The sequence below is a fragment of the Daucus carota genome, chromosome 6 (genome assembly GCF_001625215.2).
Source record: "Daucus carota subsp. sativus chromosome 6, DH1 v3.0, whole genome shotgun sequence".
Taxonomy (NCBI): domain Eukaryota; kingdom Viridiplantae; phylum Streptophyta; class Magnoliopsida; order Apiales; family Apiaceae; genus Daucus; species Daucus carota.
The window spans coordinates 40,562,109-40,586,411 of record NC_030386.2 but is presented as its reverse complement, the minus strand read 5'-3'; the positions used below and the strand labels follow the sequence as shown (position 1 = coordinate 40,586,411).

Sequence of the window (24,303 nt, the reverse complement as noted above, 5' to 3'; positions counted from 1 at the left end):
AATATACACATATTATATATTTTATTATATCTTTTATGAAATATAATTGCAAATTTTGATTATTAAACCGAAAATGAAGTTATACAATTTATTTATTCCAAAGATCATCTAAAATCATGCAATATCTCAACATGATTCTATAACAGAATAATAATCATCCAGAATTATTCTGTTGTAGAATCAGTTTCGAAAATATAGTTTTTTCATCAAATTTTAAGTGTTAAATTACTTAAAATAGATATATTTTATAGTATTCTATATTAGAATCACGTTTTATATGTATTTTATAACAGAATTTGTAATAAAATTGATGATTTATAGTGGCGCACTATGTAACTCCATATAAGGAGTCCCTCTCTGGAATGTTGGCCTACATATATATATTTTAAAAATGAACAAATATTTAAAATATTTGATTATATTATTCTATCCTCTAAATTATATGCCCACATGTATAGATTATTAACCTGCTTTTGTTGTGTTGGGTGGGTACCGGTGTTTTGCTGGACTTTAGTTTGGTTCCCCCTCCTTTAAAAAAGATTAGAAGCAGTGTTTTTGACCGTTGCTTTCTCTCTCCCTCTCTCTCTCTCTCTCTCCCCTCCTCTGCACTCTCCTCTTCTATCTCATCATCCTTATGCTATTTCGTTTCCCTTCTTCCCCGCCAGGTACCATTTTTTCTCTAACTCTTTCTTGTATCTATTCCCTATTTTGTATAATCCCCTAAGCTTTCATTTAGCTATCATGTATGTACTTTTTTTAAAGTTTTTTTTGCATATAATCTTGACTTTTATATTCAGTCTGTGTTTTGAAGTCTTGATTTTCAGATGTGGGTTTTCTTCATTCCCTCTAACTTCAACCCCATGAAATTGTATTATTGTTCTAATTGGATTTTCTGCAATTTTGAACCCTCTTTTTATATTCTTCAATGAATTTTAGAATTAGCATTGTCTGTATTTAGCTTCCTGTTTAATTAGCTTTGTTTAATAAGGGTTCTTGGCTCACGCCTATTTCCTCATCTTCATTTTCAATTTTGTGTATCTATGGAATTTTTTAGTGTTTATATATGTAATGTATGCAGACTTCATCATGTGACATTGATATGCTTTACAACTTTAGTTTCTTCTATTCTTTTATGTGACTTGTAGCCCCTCTTGTATCACTACTTTTACAGGCAATTCAAATTATATAAACCCAATTTGTATCCATTTCTGCTTTCTCCTTTACCTTTTATGTATTTCAATCATAACACTCCCCCTCAAAATCTGTTTCTTTTTCTCGAATTTCAATTAAGTTCCAATAATTGATCTTTTCTTTGTTTATCATGATCGTATATTATTTTCCTCTTTTTCTTTAATATTTGTGTGCAATCAATTTCTTTCTACTTGTTCTTTATGTATTATATGATATAAATTTTCGGTGTTTGAACTTTGAGAAGAATTTATCATAGGTAATCATCTGATGACTTGCAAACTGTGGTTTATATAGTTCTTTGTTTATATAGATGTATACTTCTTTTCACACATATTTCAGTACCAAGTGAATTATATGTTTGATAGAAACTTTTCTTTTACAGTTTCATGATCTCTTTCTTTTTTGCACTTCTACATGTACAAACTTATTCATATGAACAACTCTGCTTCTTATGAACAGCTTGCAGAATAACTTGTGAAGACTGTAAAAGCACTCCCTTGTGATTTGCATTTTAAGTTACGGCTGGAAAAATCACAGAGACTGGAGAGTCAGTCAGTAAGAGAGAAGTGGGGGGATGGGATGTTCTACGTCTAAATTGGATGATGAAGAGGCAGTTCAGATTTGCAAAGATAGAAAGAACTTCATTAAACAAGCTGTCGAGCATAGAATGCGATTCGCCTCCGCGCATGCTGCTTATATCCAATCTTTACGAAGAGTTTCTGCTGCTCTCCGAGATTATATTGAAGGAGATGAGTCACATGATCTAGATGCATTCATAACCCCAGCCTTCACACCAATGAAGAAATCGAGCTCCGGATTCATCTCTATATCACCAAAATCTTTTACTGCAGCACCTATACAGTCCACACCCAACTCAACCATTAAAGTAAGTTATTTAAGATCTGGCGGAACTCCTTCGGTTTCTGTTGAGGAGAGACCAAACTCCCCGGAAACAGTTAGGGTTGAAGCTTATTCACCCATTCACCAGTATGAGATGGATGGATTTTTTGCAATGCAGTCTCCAACAATGAACAACTCATTTTTCAATTACTCCCCCATCCATCGACCAAGTTTTCCTCCCCCTTCACCACGTACCTCCCAATGGGATTTCTTTTGGAACCCATTTTCATCATTGGATAACTATGGCTATCCTACAAGAACCAGTATTGATCATACTGTTTTAGATGATGACATGTCTGGGCTGAGACAAGTTCGAGAAGAAGAAGGGATTCCTGAGTTGGAGGAGGAGACCGAACAAGAAGACCTTGAACCTAGGGTTCACGTGAAGAATGAGCAAGCTAGAGTTGTGCTTAACAGTGCCAGAGAAGAAGTTCTCGTCGAAGATGATGACAGTGATGATGATGACGATGATGATTATGTAACAGACAGTGGACATGAGTCTGAACATGAAGTAATAGGACCTGTTAAGGCCGAGCTAGAAGTGAAAAAGTCTCGAGGAAGTCAAAAGCTAGAAGTTTCAAAATCGCAGAATTCCGGGCAAGTTAGCAACCAAGAAACAGCAGTTGGTGATAACAGGGATGCTCATGTGGAAACCCCAGGTTTTACTGTTTACGTAAACCGAAGGCCCACTAGCATGACAGAGGTTGTTAAAGATCTTGAAGCTCAGTTCAAGATCATTTGCAATTCTGCTCTTGAGGTGTCAGCTATATTAGAAGCCAGCAAATCTCAGTATTCATCAACATCGAATGAACTCACAGGTCTGAAAACAGCCTCAAGGTTTTTTTTAAATATATTGTTAACCTAATAAACCCATTAACCCATCTTACGATCAACGCTTCCATTGAAATTCTACTCTGTACTCGTCAACGTCAAAGTCACTTATGTACTTATGTTAATGGTTCGCTTGCTTGATGCTAACTCAACAAGCTATCACAATTGATCAACAATTGACTCAACAAGCTATCACAATTGACTCAACAAGTTTATGAGTCAATCAATCAAATGAACAAGAATGCTGCTGTCTTCTTATGTATAAAGATTGTTCTTGCTAGCATCAATTAATCATCAAAAAGTGTATATGTCTATTTTACTAAAATTCTGATAATAGTTGCATTGTTATTTTTTTTTTTTTGGCAGCCATGAAAATGTTAAATCCTGTAGCTTTGTTGCGTTCAGCTTCTTCACGCTCTTCTTCATCAAGATTTGCAATCAATTCTTCAAGCTCGAAAGATGAAGCTTATGAAAGCAGTAGCGACTTCTCTGAGGATTCGTGTACGTTCTCTAGTAGTCACCAGACAACCCTAGATAAACTATATGCCTGGGAGAAAAAACTCTACCAGGAAGTTAGGGTATGTCATTAAAACCAATTTACCTCAGTTTCATTATATATACCAGATGGCTAGCATATATGTATTTAGCCATTTATGCATTCGCTGGTTTAATGTCTGTCTACAAGTAGTTGAGGCTGCAGCTTAATAGTGTACATCAGCTGGCTGTTATATGAGTACTTATTTTATTGTCGTTGATATATTATTAAAACGTTAGTAAATAAATATTGTAGTATTTCAACCATTAATAATCCCTTTTTTCAAGAAACTTCTTTTAAGCAGTTAGTATTTGTGTCAGTCAACCTATTGGCCTGGCCTCGCTTAACCATCTAGCTTGGATAAAAAGGCTTGTGGAGGGGCATTTAAATGAAATTGCATTTGATGTTATTTTCCTTGACAGGCTGGTGAACGGCTTCGTATGACCTATGAGAAAAAATGTTCTCAACTCCGAAATAAAGACGTAAAAGGAGATGATCCTTCTTCAGTAGATAAGACCAGAGCTGCTATACGAGATCTGCATACCCAGATAAAAGTTTCAATACACTCAGTTGAAGCTGTCTCAAAGAGGATTGAGACATTAAGGGATGAAGAGCTGCAACCGCAGCTATTGGATCTGATACAAGGGTATGAGTTATGACCAGTCCTCTGTTCTTACATTTGACATAATTTTTGCATATTCCAATGTAATTAAATGATGCCATTCATCTCAGTATCTCCACCCTCCTTTTGCTAAGTTTCAAACAGGTATTGTCAATAATGCACACTGAAACACATATAACTCGAAAGCACCTTTCTGAAATGTCTTGTTCTGCATAAATATTTGTCTGCCATAATAATATTTTTGCTTCTTTTTTGCCCCCGATATATCTTCTACAAAAAATTCCAATGATTAATCATCTCAAATCAGGCATTGTGAACATTTATAAAAAGCATTTTATTGCTTGTCATTATCACATTATTGTGAACATTTCTGTGTAAACTATATAGTCAGATACATACTATAACTTAAAGAAGCTATAAGTTGCTTTACCAAGGCTGTGACCTCTTCTAGTCATATACAAATTTTCCTGTGGAGTAGTTGTACCAAGGGTGTGCTGTATCTCACCCTCCTTTTGCTAAGTTTGCACAAGTATTGTCTAAATGCGCACTCAATCTTATATAATTCAAAAGCACCTTTGTAGCATGTTTTGTCTTTGCATATTTGTCCAATAGAATAATATTTGAGATGATTGACCATCTCAACAGTTCTTCAATTCTTTGTTACTGGTTATTATAAAAAAATTTGTGGACATAGGTACTATGTAACTATTAGTCGTATATATATAAATCATCACTTGAAAAAACTATAAGTTGCTTTACCAAGGATGTGATCATATATAACTTTTCCTCGAAGACATTGCAAAATGTTTTATCAAGGTCATGCTATTTCAATGATGAATGCTGCTAGAGTGTGTGTGTGTGTGTGTGTGTGTGTGTGTGCACTTGCACTTGCACGTACTTATGTTCAATTGGCTAAAGCACCCTGTTAATTTCAATGGTGATACACAGGCTAACAAGAATGTGGAAGGCAATGGCCGAGTGTCATCTAGCTCAGAAACGCATATTGGATGACGCGAAGGTTTTACTGGCAGGAACTCCGTCAAAGTTGTCTGGAACAAAGAAATATACTCTAATGTCACCTACTGAGCCACATCGGCTAGCCTGTGCAGCTGCCAACCTTGAAAACGAGCTTAGAAATTGGAGAGCCTGTTTTGAATCATGGATCACTTCTCAACGATTCTACATACATGCATTAACAGGATGGCTCCTACGATGTGTCAGATCAAACGCAGATGCTTCAAATTTACCATTCTCTCCTCGTCGATCTATGGTAACGTCCCTGCCAATTTACGGTATTTGCATCCAGTGGTCTAGATTTATCGATGCGGTTAGAGAAGTTCCAGTTCTTGAAGGAATGGATTTTTGTGTGGCGGGTATCGACTCCCTATATGCACAGCAGCTGAAAGAAGATTTTCGCCACAGGACTCCAACTGGCTCAAAGAGGTACGGAGGCGGGTTTTCAGTAGAATCGGGTGGGAAGGAGATGGTGGAGGTGGGGAATTTTGAAGAAGATGTATTTAGCACAGAAAAAATGGTAGAAGTTGCCATTAGGGTTCTCTGTGCGGGAATGTCGGTTGTTGTAAGTTCTTTGACAGAATTTGCTATAAGTTCAGCTGAAGGATATGCTGATGTAGTGAAGCAATGGGAGAGTGCCCAGCGGTCGCGAAGTTTGGGAGGGACTCAAATTTAGAGTACTTAGCAGTTGGTAGGTAGATTAGCGAGGAAGATAATGTAAATTATTTGTGCCACAGTATATTATCATATTAAAAATGGGAAGTATGATCTAGTTTTTGGCTAGTTTTGACAAGGCAGAAGAATATAGGTTAGAAAGTAATTGGGAAAGATGCTAGTTGTAGTTTTGTGGACAAACAAGGTTTACATTCATTAAAATGTTAGCAAACCAGATCCCCTGCTTCTTTAATTACAAGAATCTATTTGATGCAATTATGAAAAGCGAGTACAGCATTTTAAGTTGGATAAAGACTTATTCTTTATTGCCTCAAGTTCTGGTTCTACACTTCTACTAGCCGGTTTAAATATAACGGTTTGCTGCATTTCTCAATTAAGGCACAAGTAGCCAATTATTTTCAGGTAGAATCTAGATATAATGACGTAACTATGCTCTTTAATCCCATAGCCCATTAACAGCAAATAAACCAAGATTTGGCAACAAAAAGAAACACATGATAACGAATCCATGTTATTTATAAAGTGTAATTTTACAAATTAAGACCAAAATTGAGATAACAATGAAGAATTACAAAATGACTTCATATCTAAAATGTTCAAAGACATGTCTGGTTCCATAACAATGTTTTTAATCAAGACAAGTATCAAGTCTTGGAAAATTCTGAATGACTCATCAAGTACTAATAGGTTCCCATTAAAGTAGCTGGCCGTATAAAAAAAAAGTTTTTTCTAATAATGTTTATCCATAGATTGAACCATCATCATCATTGTCAAGCTCCATATCAACGTTTTCTGAACCACCAATAAGAGAGAGGAAAATAAGAACAGCAGCAAGCTGGGTAACCAAGAAATATTTCGCCCTTCTTCTAAAAGTTTTCTCTTCCTCTGTCTTTTCCCTCTTTGGTTTGCTCCTAGGATTTGAACCTGAATGAACAATAGTAAGTCTGTAAGGAATCAATTGCCAGACAAGGAGAAAAAAAGGAAAGTACAAGAAAATGTATGATAGACAGCTGCAAAGTGCACAGTGAAGTCTTAATATATATTATATATACACATAATTATTGCACACTACATATAACCACTTATCAAGAACGCTACTGCAAGGAGACTCCGAAATGAATGTGTCCACGAAAAGGCCTTTCGGAATAATTTGAAGATAAAAGACCCAACAGCACTTCACAAAAAATGGTCCTTCTTAGCACCAGGAAGTGCATATAAAATACGTTATTATCTCTTTTTATACAATTGTTTTATTTAGGCAAGGTTATCACTTATCACTGTTGGTACAATTCACCATCATTATTTTACTTTACTTATTGTATGTGTAAGAGAATGAAAACAGGTGTACAACGCATAACAGAAATGCTTTTGTGTTTCAATGCAAACAAGTGTGCTTATTTTGCAGTTGAATAGAACTACAATGAATTTGAGAAAAGCTTTCTGTATACCAAAATACTAACGCAAGTTATGTAGTAGAGGGGGGCAATTATATGAGCTGTGCTATTTGGGCATTTTGCATTTGAAAAGAACTACAATAAATTTAAAAAAAGATTTTATGTACTAAAATACTAACGCAAGTTATGTAGTAGAGGGGGGCAATTATATGATCTGTGCTATTTTGGGCATTTTAACCTAAATTGTGCTATAAAAAAAAAAAAAGAGGCCAACACCCAAAAAGGTTTCAGCTGATTCCCCAACCAATAATTTGGTGGGACAATAGCAGATTCACCAGATTGTGGGCTAAGCAAACAAGAGACCTTCAAATTAAAAAAACCAAAACAAAACTTAGCAACATGATAAATCTACTTGATTTAGGTTTTTTTTGATACATCTATGCTGGTAAGTGTGCCAATTTGAGTACAGATACTCAAACTTTCGTAAGAGAATGCTTCCACAAATGACAAGAGATTACTCCTAAACTTCTGTATACTCACCGAGTTAACCTCACCAATATAATGCTTTTCAATTATCTAAACTTATGACTATACAAAAATTGGAAGGCACATAAACCAAATGAAATACACTTGTCAAGGGAGTTCTATATAATTATGCCATTAATTTCATAAGTACATAGACAATGCAGATACAGAAGCTCATGAAACCTGTGCATGTATAATCCATTAATATATTTCCTATTTGCTTGTATAGTAGTCCCATCCACACTATTTTAGAGAGGTTTTATTGTAAAAAGAAGACCCATGTTGAACAAATCCATTCATTAATCAACCTGGAGCACTACTACCACTAGTACTGCCAGCTAAGCAAAACAGAAATTCCCACCTAAACTGACTAAAACCTGCCTGTGCTAATTTATATGTACAAATGTTTGCTCACACATGCGCGGGCGAGCGCACACACATACATGTATTATATATAGGCCTGAAAAATTATCTAAAAATATCCAATTTGGATATTCGTGCTCTGTTAAGTAAGGAACCATGGTATATATGTTCGGCATAGATTCCATTTAGGAGAGTTAAAAAACACTATCTTGCTGAAAGGTTGTGTACATCTGCCCTTTCTCAACGTATTTCTTTATAAAAAGACTCTGGTTTTTCCTCTTTTCAGATGGTAAATATTTCTCATGACATGGAGTGTGAATATATATATATATATGTATATGTACATATACATATACATATACATATGCCATTATTTCATGCTTAAATAGACAAGGCAGATACATAAGCTTGATTCTTCTCAGAACACCTTTTTGTACATAAGTTTTTAATTTCTTTTCCTTTTTTACCTGTATAGCAGTCCCGTCCATACTATTTCAGAGAGATTTTATTGTCAAGGCTAGAGGCTTTGATGAGGACAAGCATGGTAAAAGGAGGGGATAAATAACATAACTATCTCCACAGAGAACGAGTGGAGTCACGAGTAAATCCACAGATTTTTTAGACATATATCAATTCATATTCGACTCTACCTAATAATGAACGGTTACAAGAGTTTATATAGATTAATCACTATTTGAAAGCCAATTAATATTATAAAAATAAATCCTTATATTATCTACTACCATAATTAATACTCCCCCCATCCCTCTCATTTGTTTACAAATGGGTTGGGCACAGAGATCAAGAAAAATGTATAAAGTAGTAGGAAAGAGAAAGAAAAGTGGTTAATGTGGTGGGACCTATAGATATTTAATGTATAAAGTGAGCATAGTGGAGGAAAGTGGTGAATGTAGTTTGTTTGTTTTTTGGCTAAATGTAGTGAATGTAGTTAATATTATATTGTAAAATTTTACTAATTTTAATAAGTTTGAAATGTCAACAATTGGGAGAAAGGAGAGTGTAAAGAAATGGTCGGGACAAAAAGAGTAAGAGGAAACAAATCCTTGTTTAACTTGTATACTATAATCTAGAATATTCATATAAAATATACTTAATATAACAATATTACCTAATCAGTTATAGGTAGTTTTAAATCTAAATAATAATGTATAATATATACGAGTTAATTCAATTATTTCTTGTTCCGTGTCAGGCTTGGCTTATATTTCAGCCTCTTTCAATATGATCACTGCATGCTCAACATTAAGTACAGGACATGTAGCTACTCTCCCAAAAAACACTATAAACATATAGTTGGATCCTTGACCCCTCGTTAGATACTTTTAAAAGAGCCAGCATAGCTGCGTTGCTCATCCTACTTGAAAGAATACGGACTAACCTTCATAACAGATTATGCCACAAATTCAACTCAAAATTTTAGATAGTCATACTAAGCAACAGATATTATCATGGACTTGTTCTAAAAATTGAGACCCTAAACCTTAATGATACGCGCCGTAGAGATCATAATCATGGCGACCATCAAGAAAACTAATAGGAATAGGGCGTTCCATATTCAAAATTATTACAAACTAGTTGAAGTACTTAAAAAAAGAGTGACTTACGCCAGTTTGATGAACCTCCTCCAAATTTAGATGTTGATTGATATGATTGAAATTCTGATCCAGAAGACAATGGATCCCCGGATTGTAAGCCAGATGTTGAGTTACTAGTATTAACATAATTTGACATGAAGCAATCAGCAGACTTTACTAGATTTGTATGGCTCAACAGCTTGCTCCTCAGATCAGACGTTTCCTAATTAACCATGAAGGACCATCGTGAAGATAAACAATCTTAAATTGCTTCTGGACATCAGTGAAGCTTAATGTCTAAAAGAAACATTAACATTACATACACAACAAAAGTCAAAATTGATCAAGGGTCTGTTTGTGAGTGCTGTTAAAATTGTTGTTCTGTCAGAAAAAATGCCGGTAAAAAAAAAAAAGAAGTGTTGCAGAAATCAAATAGTTGTTTGGTAAATTTTTTGGTATTTGCATATTTTGGATTATAATATATAAAAAAAACGTTTCTTATGAGCTTTGACAGTAAAATCTATAGTTGCTTCCAGCAAAAGGTGAAAAACAGCTTTTTGTAAAAGCATGGGAGGACCTGCTTTTCCTGAAAGCGGCTTTTGAGCTAAAAACTATCATTTAAAAAAAGCTGTTTTCAGATTTACCAAGCAGTTATTAACCTGCTTTTCAGCAAAAAATGTTCTTGTTGTCCGCAACAACAATGCCAAACAATACCTAAGAATAATTGATATTCAATAACCTTCACTCTATCACAAGGATATTGACGTCATATATCGTATAAGTGTTTCAACTTTTACTGTATATTGTTTTGAGCTTCCTGAAAATGACATGGTCAAAAACTAATATTGCCGGATATTTTAGTAGTTTATTACTACTTTCAGTAAGGGCAGCACTATCTTATCAATTAGACAATGATGAGGAAAAAGCACAGTAATAACTAGAAATGGCAAAATAATCCAATCTGAAGGATACCCGATCTGTTTCGATCTAATTGGATTTTACCGAACCCAAAATTTAGGATTTGAATTTATTTTTTTTAAACCAAAATAGCTTCGATTTGGATTCGAAGTGTGCATGAACCGAAACCCGAACTGAAATCCAAAATCTCATCTGCATCTGATCCAAACACAATATTCTAAATATAATATATATATATAAATATAATATATATATATATATAGACTTAATTGCATTTTGGTGGACAAGTTTTTTTTAGCAGTAAAATGCCTTAATTAAGAAAATTAACACAATATGATCGAACAATTAATTTTAAGCAATCTATTGCACTCCTTTAAAAAAAAAAGCTAGCGGCGTTACATCTTCTCTGCTGACAACATAATGTGGGTGTATAACATATATTATATATTATATTAAATATTTTTATATTATACTACATATGTATAAGTTTATCATACTATATAATTACGGTTAGACATACAAAAGTTTGATCGATTGGTTTGTACTTTGGTATGGCTGAGTTATAAGTTATAACTGTCAAATATCTTAGTCTAAATTGATTATAGCCACTTAATCAAATAGAAATTAATATTTATATTTGATGCTACTAAAGTTCAAGGTCTAAGATTTGAATCCTGCCAATAAAATATTAAAATTATATATTTATTTCATTAGTTCTAACTTACAAAAAAGATACATTTTTATACTTTATTTTAATTTAATTGAAGATTATAATTACTGTTAATCATTACATTATAATTATTTAAAATCATATTAAATTATTAAAATTATATTAAATAAACAAGAAATTATGAAATATTACAGATTACATGTGCTTCACATGTGTTTATAAGCTAGTAATATATTTCATATATGATATGCAGTATATATCATGCATAACATATTACATGTTTTTCATATTACATAGAGTTTATTGTTTATACAACATTTATACAAAATGATTTTTTTAATTCATTTTTCAGGTTTTTGATTTTACCTCTTCATTTTCAAGTTTCAGGTAAACCGAATTCCATCGAATCTGGTTCTGGTTTTAATTTCAAGTTTTATATATCGGATTTAGATTTGGTCAAAATAAATCCATATTCGACCTATTGCCATCTGTGGTGATTGAACTAAAAACTGCAACAAGGCTGCGGAATGGATTTTTCTCCTTTTTCTTTCTCTTCCTTTTAGGTTAATATACACCTACGCATGGTCATTGTTTCAAATAGATAAACACTTTCTACCCCTGTGGCATAATAAACCAAAATATCTAACCATCATCCAACATATCACACAAAAGTACAAAACTGTTTCATCTGCTGTAGCTACTACTTAACACATAAAGTAAAATTACCTTTGTGAAAATTAGGTCTTTTTGGCTTTCTCCACCAGATTGGCTCATTAGCACCATCATTCAAAGTATAAGAAAACTAATTCATGTCTTATAACTATAATCATTTCCACTAGTAACCAAAAAAATTATTAATTAATTTGCAATGTACTGACAGGCTTAGCAACAAACTGATGAATTCCCTTAAATTAGCTTCTATAATCTTTTAAAGATTATAATCCAAAGAACAACTCACCGGTAAAGCATGGAGGGTAAAGAGTACATGCCCAAGAAGTAAAGCATCTAGACTTGTAGGCCTGCTTCAGACAAAATGAAGGGTAGTATTAAAACAACTTCAAATTACTCACTTATCCATGACCAAGACTTGATCCATATAAGAAGTAGATGATCTGCAACCTGTTATAGTGGTAACATTATGTATTAAGATATTACCTGCTTTCAAAGAAGTATAAATCTTCACCTAGCCTGGCAGACAAAGCCTCGTAAGCCTTGGTTGCTTTCCTGTAAATCTGTATAGGAGAATATAGTGGTTTATTTAGAGATTATTGTAAAACATGTGCATCTATGGAACCAAGGGTTTAGAAGGCAAAAAACAGACAAAAGATAAGATCATATACTGCAGTGTGGCCCAATAAACAGGATTTCAAGTTTGCTCCACATAAAAATATTTCGCTTCCCAGTTAAAATAGCAACTACATAAATACAAGTTAAATTGGTGTGACAAAAATATAGATGGTGAGAATACCTCTTTCTCTCTTTGATCAGCATTTTCTTTTGTAATGCCAAGTAGTTGTTTTGCAATAGTTACTTGTTTATAGTACAAGAATTTAGATATAGGCCAAGGGAGATCTGAATAGTAAATCTTGCGTGCAGAAGTTCCATCAGAACCCATCCAAAGTTCATACATGACCGCATCAGCAAGCCAGGAAGTAATCATAGCCTTCATGGAAATCCACTCAGGGATAGCATCCAGTCCAGAATCCAAATCAGCAATACCATCTTGCTTAAGAGTGTCAATAACCCCGCCATTCTCATTATTATATGCAACGTAGCATTCGCCAGTCTCAACATAAGGAATCTGGACTGGCAAAATTAAAAAACATACAAAATTTACTGGGTAAAAACTAGTAGAGATAGTACAGATAGTTCTTAAATTGAGTATAGATAACATAATATAAATAAATCTGTAGAATATACAGAGGAGGGAGGGAGGGAGGGAGGGAGGGAGGGGGGGGGGGGGGAGAGAGAGAGAGAGAGAGAGAGAGAGAGAGAGAGTACCAGAATCGGGATATGCAAGATTATAGTTAAAAAGAAAGGGAATGCCCGTAAATTTGAGAAAGACGTAAACAGGCAAACAAGAAGGGCAAGCAGTAGGAAGGCCAAAGCAAGCTTTTCTGGCCACCAATGTCAACATCTTCCCTTCTTGTTCATCCATGCCGTTGCCGTGCCTGCAGAAATCAAATTGAAGATATTATAACTCGAATTAGGCAAATAATGAATTACAACGCAAAGACAGTTACCTGCTCTGATGTGGAATTTGTATGCTCGGAAGTTTGTTGAATTTTCCCCTTGCAGTTGCAGCTAACCCCTAGGGTTCTTTTTTCAGGGGGGTTTTAGGACCCAACTTTCTTGTTCAATAATTCTCTACTCTCCCCCTCTTTCTTTTCTTTCTTTTTAAAATTTCTCTCCTAACCATTCTTTTATCCTCTGTACTCCTCCGTCCCATGTTACTTTCCATATTTGCCTTTAACACGTTATATTACTTTCCATATTTGCCTTTAACACGTTTCCAAATACACACATTCTTGATCATTAATATTGTTAATTTCATTTTAATATCAAATATAAAATTTTCATTGTATTAAACTACTTATTGAATACGATTATATTAGTTTTATAAATTTGACGTAAATTAATAATTTATCTCATGCTATGAATAGTTCCGAAATATCAAAACGGAAAAAATAGAAAAAAACGGAAGAAGTAGTATTTAATTAATTTGACTTAATTCTTCATAATTGTATTTTAATTTTATTAATTTAATTTATTACAAATCATCAAGTAATGATATGTTGAAAATCTATTTGGTACTTGATTTTATCTGACTAAATTAAAATAATCTTTTTAAATATAATTAAATTAAATTAAATTTTTATACAAAATTATAACATAATAAAAAACACTTATGCTTTTCCTATTTTTTGTTTTATATTCAATATATTTAATACATATAACCCAGTATATGTATATTTTATTAAAACATCGGGCTTCTAACGTAACTAACCCATATACATATTTTTTTTAATCCATTTATATTTATTTGTAACAGTCCACATCATCTCTCTTTAACTTTATATTTATATTTTATAATAGCCAACTCATTTATCTTCGGTAATTATAATAAAAAAATTCCGCGAACCTGTTTAGCACTTTCCTCTCGACTCTTGAGACCTAAATTTTAAATATTAAATTGTAATATATTTAAAAGCACAAAAATTGGACCACGCATTTAAATACGTATGATTTTTCGAACATTTCAACTATAATATTACTAGGAAGTAGAGTACTTGGGAGCACTTTCTTATCTCCTAACATGCATTCATATTTCATCATACAGATAATCTAGTTGACCTGAACAATATCAATAAAGATTTAATTCCCTTGAAATCAATATAGGGTCACCAACTGACATTTGTTTAAATAAAAGGCAAGATAGAGGATGCAACCAAAATTCCTCGATCAATTCTCAGATGTGCTGGTACAAGCAAATGTGATAAATAGAGATAAGACCCATTGGGGGAGGGGGGTTTCAAAAACGAGCTTTCCTTTTCCGTGCAGTGTACTTTGTATCAGGAGGTACTACATTTCCTTTTTTCCTCATCTGCTCCTTTTTCTTTAGCACCCAATTTCTTCCTTTTCCCTTCTTGTTGACCTTTTGCTTCTTCCTTGGTCTATGCCTGTCGGAAATGCAAACCTACAGGGAAAAAGTTGGCTACCAAAGGTGAGAGGCTAGTAATACTGGGTTACAACAGGTTTTTGTTGACTTCCAAAAGAGGGCTCTGGTATTTAAAATCTCTCCAGATTACAGTATGTGGACTTACAGTTGGATTTTCTTCATCTGCACTGCTGTCATCTTCAGAACAGCTCTCTCCGTCTTCACCTTTTGCTTTTGGTGTAGCACTACTGAGAGAGGGGGGGCCACAAGTGAGCACAAGGTATTCCTTTCTGCTCTTTGAACTGTTCCATCAAAATAAGTATCAGACCTTTACTATCAACAAGAATAATGCTTCTACCTGTAATTTCAGGATATGGTTACTTGCGTGTCTGCTTTTATAAGACCATTTAGCCAAGAGCTTCCTTGTTTCAATTCAGATATATTGCAATTTCACTTATATTGTAACCTTTTCCATGTGGTAAGCCACTATGATTGTTAACTGAAACATGAGCGAGCTCCTGAACAGTCATTCATTATTTTCCATTTTCAAACAAAATAAATAAGATGCTCGTTAAATTTCAATTATTTTTTTTCTAACTAATGTTCTTGAACATTGTTCATCAACAACATATATGGGAAGCTTTGTAAGAGGGTTGTGAGAAATTCTCATAAGAGAACAAGCTAAGAATTTATTTTCCTGAACAAATTTCTAAGCTCAAGCCCGGGTATTCCCTGACTATATTGACTGGCTCAATTACAATCTACAACCCAATGCCCGTCTCTTCCGTACATGTAGCTTTTTTATACATTACTCAGAAAAGTATTAAAGTACATTTCACTAACTATACATGAGGTATTATTACAATATTTTTAAAGAGCCGATTCTCTATGATTTTAGCAAAACACAGGGCTTTTAGGAAATTTACTATAAATCATAAAAAAGTAAAGAATACAAAAGATATAGCAAATGCAATTAAATGCAATTATAATGTATACCTGTGAGGGTAGTCGACAACCACGCCACCAGCAAACCCAGCCCGCATAGCAAAACTAAGTATCAATTCACGCTGAGCAATATTCTCAGGATATACTTGCAGTACAGCCCTTGCTCCCCTAGCTAAACATCGATATAAACACCCAAAGAAAGCCCTGAAATATGATATTGTTGCAAACATGTAAAGTTTGAATAAATGAAATCCTGAAGGCTGAAGGCTCAACCAAGAATAACACTAAGCATATTAATTTTATCTGATTAGGAAGCACCGCTAGATTCAGGAGAGAGAAAGCATACTTTAGTCTTAATCGGGGTTCATGAGAGGATTTGTCCGCATTGCAAAGCCACTGCATAGTCACATCATCAGCCATAAAAAAATTGGGCATCTTGACGTTCAATGCCAAGAAAACTGATATTTAAAACACATGGCTAATTACCAGAGCCATCAAAACCAAAAACTAGGTACGAAAAGACATCCAATTTAATTTGAAGAAGGTGGTTTACAATTTAAGATTCCGTACACGCATGGAAGTGGATAGTCATGAACATAAAAGAGTAATGTAGTTACAATTAAAGTCAACAGTCACGGTGAACATAGAATCAGACCTGAACAGCCGATATGCTGATGGCACCATCAATAACTCCAGGTCGAAGTCCTAAACCCTAGAATATATAACGAAATAAATAATCAGAACTATGCAATAATAATTACTTTATAAAATGATAAGAACTATATAAAAAATCAGAACTATAGAATAAGCTCGAGTAAATATGACTGACAAATCAAATTAAACTAACATTTTATATTGTTCAGCCAATCGCTTGGCTCCATTAACAGCCCTATGTGCCAAAGAGTACTTGACATGTTATATGTCACCCTGTGCCACGTTATTTTTAGCCCCCCTTACTTAAGTTGCTAATGCAGTACTACTGGTCATGAGTTGCAAAAGAATGATTAACTAAACACCCCAATATAAGACCTCAATTCTAAACCTTATGCGTATATCATAAAAGACATCCTAAAAAGCATCTCCAATGTGGTTGGCTAAAATTAAAGACAAGGGATGAGTATGGTTGGAGAGTATTTTTTTCAAGAGGTTGGCTATATTTTTTATTTTTGGCATGCCAACTCACTTTTTAGCCAAGGGTTTTCTATGGTTGGAGATGCTCTAACAGGACAATTCAATCTGCTGCATATTCTAGTATTTGTTTGGAGTCTAGCGAAGAATGTCATCTAGAACCCAATTCATAACCCTGATTTTATATTTTGCTTTTCGTTGGGGTGGATAAACCTGGGAGGGACTCGGATAAAACTTTTACTATTTCATGGTAAATATTATCAAGTTCCACTCCGTTCCAAAATTATTTAAACTAGAGCTTCGACCCAACAATTTCAGAAGGAATGCCGAATGCCACTCTCCTTCCTACTCATTTTCCTTGCACACTCTTTCCTTAAATGATCACAATTATTTATTCCACTCCTTCCCCTTTCCATTCGCTTCAACCAAACACAACATAAATCAAACCCCTAGACTTTTCACAATATAATCAGAGGAAAGATATCAAAAAAGGATAATCCTTGTTGTGTATTCTAATATCTGTTTCAAATTCAGCAATGCATAACAGGGAGTTAAACTCAAGGGTCAAGCTTCACCTCAAGAGGGATTTTCTGCCCTGTACATAGCCACCTTAAACAGATTTCTACAATAAATTGTGTGGAAAACTACTTTACCTGACCCATGTCACCTAATATAAGATCCCCCTCGACTTCACGCTCCCTCGCTATATCTGATATTAGAGGATATTGTTATCGAACAGAACCATGCGACCAAAAAGAAAGATGCAAGCTTAAAACAAACAGTAACAACTTGAATTGATAACAACGTAAAAGCTTTACATACTAAGCATCGATTCTGATATATCTAACCCGATCCACTGGTGTCCGTACTCTGACAATGTTTCCCCGCTAAGCCCTGATCCACAGCCTACAAAGGACCAATATAGCAGCATTTAGCTTTGCAACTTTAAGCAAATACAATAGTGAAAAGAGCGCAAGTTAACCAGCAAACACCCATTACATTTCACGACTATTATAACTGCTTTAATAAGAAGCTAGATGCTAGCACTTCCATAAGAACTACATTCGGTTTTTCTGGAATGTTTAGTTGTGTACTGTACATAATTGTACTGAATTCGCCGATATTAAAAAGAGTAAAATATTCAGTACTCAACTATTCAATTTCATACAACATGAGGAGCTTTTAATTGATTATTTTATATTTCAAGAAATCCGAATACATGTCCCGGTTCTTGAAAGCTTACTTTAAAATGAAGTAACATAACTAAAGACATCCTGCTAATGTAAGATATGAGTCCTTACTAAGAACATCAAAATTAAAAACAGATGCAGACACGGGCAACTTCCGTAATGCCACGTGATTTCATGCTTTGAACCATTGATCTTGAAATACAGTGAAGTACTTTTAATGCTTCCACTGATTTTGACAGCCAATAGGATATAAATTTGCACAAAATAGATTGCACTTGTACTTTTGTAGTTAGGGAGCCAAGTCTCGTGCTGGGAAAGACCAGGAGAAGTATATCAAATGACGAGACATTTCAGACAAGCCTCCTGTTCTTGCTCTTAAGGTCCAGTGAAAACAAAGACAGACTCTGCTATGAAACCTTTAACCCTTGGCTCTCTAGTGCTAGACCATAGACCATACAAGACATATAAGATGATATGTGCAATATCTTCTCCATATCATCTTATATGATTAAACATTATATCAGCATCGACACTACACCATTCTAGTTGGACACCATATTGTCCATATCGCGACCAAGCTTATCACAGCGCCAAGTCGAGCCTCGGCGCCCAAATACCTTGGAATCGACTAGTCGACAAGTCGCCCGACTAGTCGTAAAAAGTCGACAAGTCATTCTTATACATATTTTTACTAGATTTAATATAAAATATAGTTGAGCACACATCAGTTTATAGTTTGAATCAAAAGTAACAGATAATAAGCAACAGGGAGATGTATACGACGTAGCAGATTGTTGGTTCACATATAAATTGAAGCCAGAAAGTAGTGATAGGAAAGAAATAATAATGTGAAGTTGAAATGATACAAAGATTAGGGATATACTTATATGTTGAAAGTGATACATATATTACATTGCCTGAAGCCAAAAAGTAGTGACGTGAAGGAAATAATAATGTGAAGTTGAAATGATACAAAGATTAGGGAGACACTGATATGTTGAAAATAAGTCGCCAGACTAAATAAGTTGTTGTTGGACTTTTCCTATAAAACGACTTGTCGACTAGTCGTCGACTTGATAACAATGATTGCGACTATCAATACTATGCTTCCCCGTTATTGATCATACAAATTCTGGGATCTCAATCAAGTATGGATATATGAATGTAATGAAATGATCCCCACATACAAAGAAAGGAAGGTGGGAAGAGACCTTAGTGGGGAGGCTGAGTTACCACTTACCAATATCAAGGAGTAATCTCGGAACATCATCATCAGGCAGTGCAAGAAGTTCAATTGCCCTCTCTGAAAGTTGGGCCTATTTATTTCAATATATTACAGGCACAGTGAGGATGATGATCAATAACGAAAATACAAAAATTGTGAGTGGTAAAAATATATACAAGTCAATATGACATTTATTAATCTAGACAACAATAACCTGAATCTCCATAATACGAGAGGAGGATGTGTATTTGCGAGCTTCAGTATCATCATAGAATATCTCTGGTGGTGCTTGAAGTTCTGGCCTCGACATCGTTCCTTGTCTTGTGGATTATATTCCTGAATTTACAAATTAAAATTTAATCAGCAGGCAAAAGAAAAACTAAAAGCAAGGAGCAAGATATGTATGGAAGTCGTGAAACTTAAGTATTGATATTAGACTTAATTGCAGTAAGATGGCGTCAGTTATAATTTTTTTGCACAAAAATATTTAAGCTTTAATAATAGGCACCCGCGTGAGTCATGTTTATATTTTTTAGCAGCCGATTGCATTCTGTTAGTTATATGAAACGGCTAATTTGTCCCCCAGAGAGAAGTTTCTGTGTATTACAGCTGAGTTTAACGGCTAATCCCCAACCAAAAGCTGAGTGTTTGCAGCTTCAACAGATTGTGTACTCACAATCAAGGCATTCTCTAGTTCTGCTTTCTCGCCTTCTATCTTCTCCAGCTTATTGTTCAATACACCAACACGCTGATTCAAGCTTTGGCAGGACTTGTTTCTTCAATTTTTTTTCATTTCAATATGTCTTTTCTAATGTCCAACACCAACCACAAGACACCTCTTCTGGGTTATGACCATTGGAAGTGCATACTGATTGTTTGTCTGGGTCTGCTAACTTACCGAGGAACAATTAAATCAGATCATATACTGTTTGTTCTATGTTTCTTAAGATCTCAAAGCTATGCCAAAAAATCATCCTATAAATTTGTCATCATAGCCAACTGAATTCATGTGATTTCTCTTTTAGTTGAAGTACTTTCAGACATGACGCAAAACTACAACGGAGAAAAAAGACAAACACAAGCCAAAGAAAAACAACAGAGCACCAACATTCCTTCCACATCTGCCAAGTCCAGAAAAAGCAAGGCCAAGCCATAAACATGCAAAGCTTAAGCTCCATACTGCAGCAAATAGGCAAAAAGCAAATACAGACCAGCACCATCCCTGAAGCCCCCCATCATCTCAACAAACAGACCACCCCAGCTAAATTCAAGCAAAATTCCACCAAATACAAAATAAAATCTCCTGCAGCAATAGACTTGCACCCAGTGAACTGATTTTCCCATAAAAAACCACCAATTTAACACCATTCCCCAGCCCACAGATTGCCAGCCAAACAAAATCACATGCATGCAACCAAACCAGAAAAAGAGAACATGCCTATGCAAGTACCAGAAACGCTGAATAGCATAAACAGTACCAGATTCTGGCCACCAATCAATAACATACCAGCAGGAATTTCTTAAAAAAAGCATCACCCTTTAAACATGATACTCCAGCTCAACTCAGTCGAACCAACAGGACAGCCCCGGATTAAATAAGCATTAACAGCCCCCTTCCTCGACCAAAAAAACCAATACCAAATCGATCCTTCATTGTTACAAATTTTGGATCGACGACGGAAGTCCTCTACAGACACCCCATCTGTCCAGCTCCTCCCTTACCCTAGACGAGTTCACCACCTGCAGCCCCATAAGCTTTTTACAAATATCATCGTAAACTTCCATTCTTGCTTCCCTTTACTCTGAAACAACCTTCTGTTCCTTTATTGCCAGAGATGAAAAATCACAGCAGCCAAGACTAGTTTATTTATAAGACAGTGCAAACTCTTTCCCTGACACAGTGACACTCTGCAGCAGCTCTTGAGATAAAATCCATCCAGTTTCCACGATATAAAACACAATACCCCCTACCTTGAAATTCTTGCAGAATATTTCTACAAAACCCATATTTCAAAGAATAAATGCTCAATAGAATCTCGAGGACCTTCGCAGAAGCTACACACTATATTCTGTTGAATCTGCCACTCTCTTAGTTAATCTGAACTCCTGCCTGGAGTTGTTGCTTCAGGATTGCCACCTCTAACTTCAAGAAGGGTTTATGTCATGTGAATTACCCATTTCACCCTCTGATTAATTAAAAAAATTGAAATATCTAACGTCCATCAGTGATAACTCACGGAATGCAATCGGGTGTTACAAAATTTAAACATGAGTCACTCGGGTGCCTATTATTAAAGCTTAGGTATTTTTGTGCAAAAAAATTATAACTGAGGCCATCTTACTGCAATTAAGTCTTGAAATTATTGCAAAGTGATAATAAAGATTAACCTTCAGAAAGTCCGTATACAGTAAAACAACAATGGAGAAATAATGGCCAATCGAGTTGAGTAAAGATCGGCCCAACTAGACAAGTAAGTGCATAACCAATAGCCTGTTGCTTGAGCAGTCAAACATACAGTGATAAAACATATATCTAAATCTAACAGTTTCTAGAGCTGTATTGAGAAGAGTTTTTAGCGTGAGAACACTATTGTTCCGCTGCAGAACAATACAAGAATCTATAAGCAAGATACATATGAGCCCCCATTCAAGAGTTGGGTAACTGAAGCAAATGTAGCAAGTGTTATGTGTTGTTACAACCAAGTTAATGGCAAGCCAATTTGTGCAGATACAGAGCTCTTGACAGGAGTAATACGCAAGTCATGGAAGTTAAATGGGTGCTCTATAGTGATGAAAATGGTAAATTAAATTGAATAAGATTAACAAACTAAGAGCAGTTGTATACGGCAATGCAAGGATGATCCAGCAGACGCATTCAGAAGTACCTAATCCAAACTTAGGATCAGTGTGAAGTCTGTGAAGACTGAAACACTAAAAGGATCATTGGGGTCAGTCCACTCCTAAACAGCATAAAAAATCATATACCAAGAAATATTCCCACTAGAGTTGTCCCTTTCTATTCTTTCTCATTGTAGTCCATAAAATTTGATTCTTGGATACATATGCAAAGTAGAAGACACAAAACAAGATATTTATATATATATATATAATTTGAATGATGGAGAAGGTACCTTATAATTAATAAAGAAAGACAACTGCAGCTTGTGGGATAATCGGAGACGGAAATATGAATTTGAATGACGATGAAGCTTTCGGATTATAGAGCAGCTCCGCCAAGAGATAGATAGGGTTTAATCGGCTTCTGGGCTGTTGTTAACTGTAAGCCCACTTCAACGTTGGGTTTCCAAACACCTAAATAAGCCCTCATTCTTTGTTACCAAACGGGCTCAAGTCGATACATTTGGGGCCAATGAATTTCATCAACGGCTCAAAAAGCCCAAACTTATACAATCTCCCACCATATCTTCTTATTCAGACTTTCAGACCTGTGTCTTCTGCTTATTTACACTTACTGATATTATCACTTCTGCAATTGAGTATTACTACACATCAATATACTTATATAAAGTAGAAGCGAGGGGCGTGTAGGTGGCGCCTCTCACATCGCTCCGTTCTATTTTTCTAATTTTCTGGAATTTTTGTATGAAAAATATCAAAAATTAGAACTACTTTTTTTAGTTTCAAATATATTGGAAACAAGTTTTAGAATCTGATTTTATTTATGGAATACTACCTTTTTTAGTTTCGGATATATCAGAAGCAAGTTTCAGAATCTGATTTGGTTTCAGATTATTTATGGAATATAGTAGCTGGTGGCGCCTCTCACATCGCTCCGTTCTATTTTCTAATTTTCTGTAATTTTTGGATGAAAAATATCAAAAATTGGAACTACCTTTTTTAGTTTCGGATGTATTAGAAGTAAGTTTTAAAATATGATTTTGTTTCAGATTATTTATGGAATTCTACCTTTTTTAGTTTCAGATATATTAGAAGCAAGTTTCAGAATCTGATTTTATTTCAGATTATCTATGGAATATAGTAGCTTGAAAATTTTAATCTGATTTTGTTTCAGATTATTTAATTATGGGAAATAGTTGCACACAAGTCTCTCTGCACCTGTAAATACCTCTATATGTTGTAGGATTTTAGATCATCTAAACACAACCTCCAATCTCTCAATACCACAACCCTACCTATCTCTGGTAGTTCTCTGGCTCGATTTCTAATTTGGTGGTGTCATTCTTCTGCAACGATAATTGAATGCTGTTTATACGGTATTAAAAAAATAAAGGTTGTTGCAAGCAAAGGTAGTTATAGACCGCTACGTGAGAGTCGACAAATCCAAATAAGGGAGAAGAATATAGTCTTAACATGATATAAATGAATAATATCAATAAATTAACTATTAGTGATGTATGTGTGTTGGTTATTTTTTAATATTTGTTTTGTTCATTGAACATGTTTGTTGTTGTTAATTTTTATATGATTTACTTTGTATATATGAAAATATTATTCATGCATTATAGACCGCTATACAAGGAAAATACTTATATGAAGGAGAAGCGAGGGGCGTGTAGGTGACGCTTCTTACATCCCTCCTTTCTATTTTTCTAATTTTCTGAAATTTTTAGATGAAAAATATCAAAATTTGCTCTGTTAGTATTAAAAAAATAAAGGTGGTTACAAGTAAGGATAGTTATGGACCGCTATCTCACGGATTTAAGTTAGATGTTTTTGTGCACAATCAATCCAAAAAAATTGGAGGAATGTGACAATGTAAGAACATGATTACTTTTATAAAAAAAACACAAATAAAATTAAGATCCGTCATTCTTTAAATTGTTAATTACGTATAGAAATTTATTTTCATTTTTTCACCATGAATTATAGTCCAATTTTGCAATTTTATATATTAGTATTGGTATTACATCAAGCTTTTTATAATATAAAATTTATTTTACCC

The 24,303-nt window shown here is 34.5% G+C and overlaps 3 protein-coding genes and 1 long non-coding RNA gene across 6 annotated transcripts; 2 read left to right on the top strand and 2 right to left on the bottom strand.

Moving 5' to 3' along the window:
• Window positions 1-505: 505 nt before the first annotated feature.
• LOC108224287 (nitrate regulatory gene2 protein) lies at window positions 506-5,876 on the top strand. Of its 2 annotated transcripts, none has more exons than XM_017398818.2 (5): window positions 506-665; window positions 1,651-2,909; window positions 3,289-3,500; window positions 3,880-4,103; window positions 5,028-5,876. In XM_017398818.2, exons 2-5 carry the CDS (start codon window positions 1,766-1,768, stop codon window positions 5,767-5,769), a joined length of 2,322 nt encoding a protein of 773 aa, XP_017254307.1. In that variant the 5' UTR covers window positions 506-665; window positions 1,651-1,765; the 3' UTR covers window positions 5,770-5,876. The 2 variants fall into 2 exon arrangements, with proteins under 2 accessions (XP_017254307.1, XP_017254308.1); XM_017398819.2 differs by lacking the exon at window positions 506-665 and adding an exon at window positions 1,306-1,447.
• Window positions 5,877-6,257: 381 nt separating this feature from the next.
• Window positions 6,258-13,665, bottom strand: LOC108192902 (mitochondrial outer membrane import complex protein METAXIN). 2 transcript variants are annotated; one of them, XM_017359434.2, is made up of 7 exons: window positions 13,477-13,665; window positions 13,235-13,404; window positions 12,702-13,039; window positions 12,389-12,465; window positions 12,192-12,252; window positions 9,676-9,868; window positions 6,258-6,692 (listed from the first exon to the last, which is right to left on the bottom strand). In XM_017359434.2, exons 2-7 carry the CDS (start codon window positions 13,389-13,391, stop codon window positions 6,508-6,510), a joined length of 1,011 nt encoding a protein of 336 aa, XP_017214923.2. In that variant the 5' UTR covers window positions 13,392-13,404; window positions 13,477-13,665; the 3' UTR covers window positions 6,258-6,507. The 2 variants fall into 2 exon arrangements, with proteins under 2 accessions (XP_017214923.2, XP_063935088.1); XM_064079018.1 differs by lacking the exon at window positions 9,676-9,868 and having other exon boundaries at window positions 13,477-13,622.
• A 917-nt stretch (window positions 13,666-14,582) lies between these two features.
• LOC108228065 (18S rRNA (guanine-N(7))-methyltransferase RID2) lies at window positions 14,583-22,669 on the bottom strand. The gene is made up of 10 exons (XM_017403540.2): window positions 22,511-22,669; window positions 19,594-19,715; window positions 19,395-19,470; window positions 17,787-17,870; window positions 17,618-17,673; window positions 16,492-16,548; window positions 16,183-16,232; window positions 15,888-16,040; window positions 15,058-15,193; window positions 14,583-14,930 (listed from the first exon to the last, which is right to left on the bottom strand). Exons 2-10 carry the CDS (start codon window positions 19,687-19,689, stop codon window positions 14,766-14,768), a joined length of 873 nt encoding a protein of 290 aa, XP_017259029.1. The 5' UTR covers window positions 19,690-19,715; window positions 22,511-22,669; the 3' UTR covers window positions 14,583-14,765.
• Window positions 14,675-15,473, top strand: LOC135147113 (uncharacterized). Its single transcript, XR_010284604.1, has 2 exons — window positions 14,675-14,812; window positions 14,937-15,473. It is a non-coding gene; the product is annotated as an uncharacterized LOC135147113 (long non-coding RNA).
• Window positions 22,670-24,303: the final 1,634 nt, after the last annotated feature.